We start from the raw sequence: 4,474 nt of genomic DNA on the forward strand, positions 1-4,474 counted from the left end.
TGGCCGAGAGCCAGTGTCCTGACTGCTGTGTCTGTGTTTCAGGTGTCCAGTGTGAGGAGAAGCTGGTGGAGTCTGGGGGAGACTTGGTGCAGCCTGGGGGGTCTCTCAGACTCTCCTGTGCAGCCTCCGGATTTGATTTCAGCAGCTACTGGATGAGCTGGGTCCGCCAGGCCCCAGGGAAGGAGCTACACTGGGTTGGAGAAATTAATGCTAATGGTGGTACTACAAACTACGCGGACTCCGTGAAGGGCCGATTCACCATCTCCAGAGACAACGGCAAGAACTCGCTGTATCTGCAGATGAACAGCCTGAAGCCCGAGGACACGGCCGTGTATTACTGTGCGAGAGGCACAGTGAGGGGAGCAGGTGTGAGCCCAGACACAAACCCTGCAGGGACAGGAGGAGGCTGGGCGGGTCCACTGGGGCGTGGTCAGGACAAGGGGCCCAGGAAGCAGGAGGCCCACGAGGCTCAGAGCACAGAGCATAGCCAGGAGCAGGTGGAGCAGGGGTCTCCAGCTGGGGCTCCCTCTGCAAGGTCTTAACTTCCCAGGTCACCACATCTCCTCAGGTTACCCACATTCCTAGGGCGCCCCAAGGAGGAGATGACTCTGTCACAGTGAGACCTCCCCTGCACAGGACCCTTCACCAGTCCCAGGTGTCTGTGACGAAACTTCACACCAGAACACTCTGGGCTCCTCATCCCTGTTTCCAGGTCAGATCCCTCTGGCGTGGCACAGGTGACCCTGTCCACTCAGTGCTCCAAGATGGAAAATTACAGCAACCTTACCCACATCACACAGTAAGCACTGAAGAAATCAGGCAAAACCCTGGCAGGGACGAAGGGGGGATCCCCTGGAGGACCCATATTGTCTCATTATACTCTGAGAACCCCACACCACATTCTCTTCCACACATACAATAACACACCACCGAGGGAGCCCCTCGGTCCCCCTGTGTCACGGTCACTGCAGACTGGCCACCTGGAGAGATGCCGGAGCCTCCCTATGCAACCTCGTGCTCAGATGTGGGTGGTGCAGCCGGAAAAGCGGAGCCAGGCCCCCCAAAAGGTCCCTCAAGAAGCCCCCCGACAGGGCCCCGCACACTGGCCACGGCACACTGACCTGCTGTGCACAGAGATGTCCTGTCTCCACCACTCAGGTGCCCAGGAGAGGACAGGTGTGTGGTGATGGGCTCACAGGGCCAGTCCTCTCCCTCCTGGTCCTCACCTGGGCCAGGGTCCTGAGGGGTCACCTGGCAGCACGGTGTTAGGGAGGGACACTGGGCAGGAAGGTGCTTTGGCAGGTGAGGGGGAGGAGGGTGTGAAAGGAGCCCCTGGGCTGAGATCCCTCCTCTTTCCCCCCTGTACCCAGCAAGCTGGGGTCTCCCCAGGCGCCCTGTGTGGGGGCTCAGCTCCCTCTCCCTGGCCTCTGCTTGGGGAAGAGATGGACAGGCCGTGGATATGACATGAGTGACCTGGAGACTTGGGGAGGGTCTGACGGTCACAGGGAGCACAGAGAGGCCAGAACAGAGTATTGGTCCCCGAGTGTCAATATGATATTTGAAAGATTGTTCTGAGAACATGGACAAATCTAAGGTGTAAGAAAAAATTAAAGCAAAAATCTGGTATAAAACGTCTGAGACAGGGGCCGCCCTGGGGCGCCAGGGGTTTAGCCGCAGACAGTGAGGCTGCCCCAGCCGCTGGGGCCCGATCCCTGCCGGGAGTGACCCCCTGGGCGCAGCAGACCGCCGCCCCCACGGCCCCCTCAGCAGTGAGCTCCAGTTGATGGCCTGTCTGCTCCCCGCTCTGTCCTGGGGAGTCCTCGCATCCTAACAACTCCTGCCTATACCCTAGTTTTGTGTGCATAATTTTAAAAAAATTAAAAAATAAACACGTTGAACAGATAATGTAATGAATGAATGAAATTTGTTATAAAAAAATAACAAGTCAGAGGAGATAAACTTGCACCACATGACAGGCCCCTCCCTCCCCGGCCGCAGGAGTCACTCAGCAGCAGTGACATCAGCGTCTCCCCAGGACACAAGCCGAGGGCGGCTCTGTGCTGGGGGTCGCCCCCACCCAGTCTCGGCGTGATGTGCGTGAACTCGAGCGTCACACGGGGAACACTGCATCATTATTGGGTGTCAGACAGGGAATCGATGCTCTGCACCAGCTGTGAACCTCTTTATAATACAGGAGTGGTCAGGGGAGGTGACCTAGCAGTGGCCTCCTGTCCTGTGCTCCTGACCGGGGACCAGATGGCAGGACCATGCGACCACATCCCTGTCCCCAGACAGGGCCTGTCCCATGAGACAGGTGTGAGGCCCAGAGGACGAGGGACCCGCGTCAGAACCCCACATACAGTGACGGCCCCCCTGCAGCCCCTCAGCTCAGGTCTCTCCTTGGGCTGCAAAACTCGTCTCAGGTCTCCCCCTGGGGTGGAGACACCAACATACCCTGCACCCACTTGTGCTGTGTCCAGGGTCTGTCCCTCCTGCACAAACTCAGCAGGGACAGAGGGGGCTGGATTGGTCCACTGGGGCGTGGTCAGGACCCCGCTGACCCAGGACAGCGGGAGGCACAGGAGGCTCAGAACACAGAGCACATCCAGGAGCATGTGCAGGGTGGGGCAGGGCTGCCTCTCTGTGTCAGCCTCCCCACATGCGGGGGTGACCCACATTAAACCCCCTCAGCTCTGGTCAGCCCCTAGGATGATGTCACAGCTCTCAGCCCACACAGGTTCAGGTCCTGGCATCACTAAGTCACGTCCAGGAAGATGAGCGACTGGGGCTGCTCATCTGCCTGCTGGGGAATCCCCTAGGTGAGGGGTTCAGACCTGCCCTGGGTGTATGTGTGTGTGTGTCAGGGGGTAAAACAGAAGATAGATGGATCATCATCCCCAGGATAGGATGCTCTGTGCCCTGAGCTCTGGTCCCTCCCAATGCCCTGGGCCCTAGGTCCTGACCTGCCACGTGGACCCATCCAGCCCCTTCCCTGTCCCCGGGATTTTGCAGAGGAGCAAAACCTGTCCCTTGGGCAGCTGCAGGGCGCCCCCAGGAACTGCCAGGACCTGTGCTATATCTGGGTTCTGTCCCTTCTGGTTATATTGGATCTAGATCCACAGGTGTCCTGGAAAGGGTAGGGGCACTGGGTGTGGTCACTACAGTGGCCACCCTGGAGCACAGACAGCAGCCCCCACCCCAGACCCCTCTCCATCTCTGCTGCCTGCCCCACCAGCTCTCCCCGCATGAGCTCCTGACCCCGAGGACACAGCCAGATGTGACTGTGGGGGACAGTGTAGGGCAGAGAATGTGGCCAGAAACTGACCCTGCAGGGTCAGTGGGGCTAGGCTGGGGTGCCCGTGACCAGCAGGGTCACTAGGACCCCAGTGTGAGATCAAGGCTCAGGGACACCAGGCCGCTGGTTTCTGAAACATATTTAAAAGTATTTGAACAAAAATGAGAGACACGGAGTGACTGACCAGATCTGATGGGGACAATGACAGTGACCGTCTGATTTTCCACAAAACAGGCCAAGCTGAAATTAGAGCGACTGTATCAACAGATGAGAAAATAATTACAGAAAAAATAGCTCCATTATTGACAAACAGATAGTTGTGAACTGAGAGAAGTTAGATTGCTTTAACCTTGTGGGTTGCAGAGTCCAGGCGCCCACCAGCTCCGTGCTTTGCCGGCTCTGCGTTCCTAGGCAAGGCGAGCACTGCCCATCAGAGCCGCCCAGCGCTGTCGCTGGCTCTCATCAGGTCAGAGCGAAGAGCCGGGCCCCTCTGGGGAGGGTCTGCATCAGGGGTGTCGGGAACGCCCGGGGCTGATGGCGGTGTATAAGGAAGGACCCCAGACGCTGATGGGTGGACGCCTTGTTGATCACACAGAAACCCTGACTGGGGAGCCAGGGCTGGGCCACACCCCAAGCTGTCCGGGTATGAGAAGTGCTGGTCCCCTCCCCTCCCCCCACTTCTCCCTCTTTCTCCACCTCCCCACTGACTGACGCTGTGCACCGGGTTTGTCAAAACCAAGGCCAGGAGCCTGCTCTGCAGCAGCCTCCTGCATTCTGCCTCCCGTCCGCGACTCCCATTTCTTCACCGCTGTGGTGGCTGCTCGGCCACACCGTGATAGAGGAAACCTGCAAACGACAGTATCCGCTATCTCACAGCATTGAGACAAAGCAGAAACGTCTGTACGCTTTCAGCCCTGTGCTGGTGTCAGAGCTGACGCAATAAAGCTGCTAGGGGAAAGCGAACAGGGACCGGGGACAGAAGGAAAACTGTCCTTGCTTGCGCTGACCAGGAGGTTTACAAAGAAAAGGCAGGAGATCGACACATGACAGTTATAATATCGACACACAAGGAAACAGCAAATCTGCGACCCACGTGAACCTGGGCAGGCGCCTCGCCTGACCCCGCACCGCGCAGGACACACGGACGACGCCGGGCCTGCACGCGGCCACGCGGACGTC

At 58.5% G+C, this 4,474-nt stretch overlaps 1 gene segment (V, D, J or C); it reads left to right on the forward strand.

The window, feature by feature from the left end:
* The window catches only part of LOC101637196, a 16,113-nt gene that overhangs the window by 9,091 nt on the left and 2,548 nt on the right, over positions 1-4,474 (forward strand). Inside the window, 1 exon segment of the V gene segment in view lies at positions 43-366. Within this exon segment, the coding sequence occupies positions 43-366 (324 nt within the window).

The sequence above is a fragment of the Condylura cristata genome, unplaced genomic scaffold (assembly GCF_000260355.1).
Source record: "Condylura cristata isolate star-nosed mole 26May11 unplaced genomic scaffold, ConCri1.0 scaffold00117, whole genome shotgun sequence".
In the NCBI taxonomy this organism is placed as follows: Eukaryota; Metazoa; Chordata; class Mammalia; order Eulipotyphla; family Talpidae; genus Condylura; species Condylura cristata.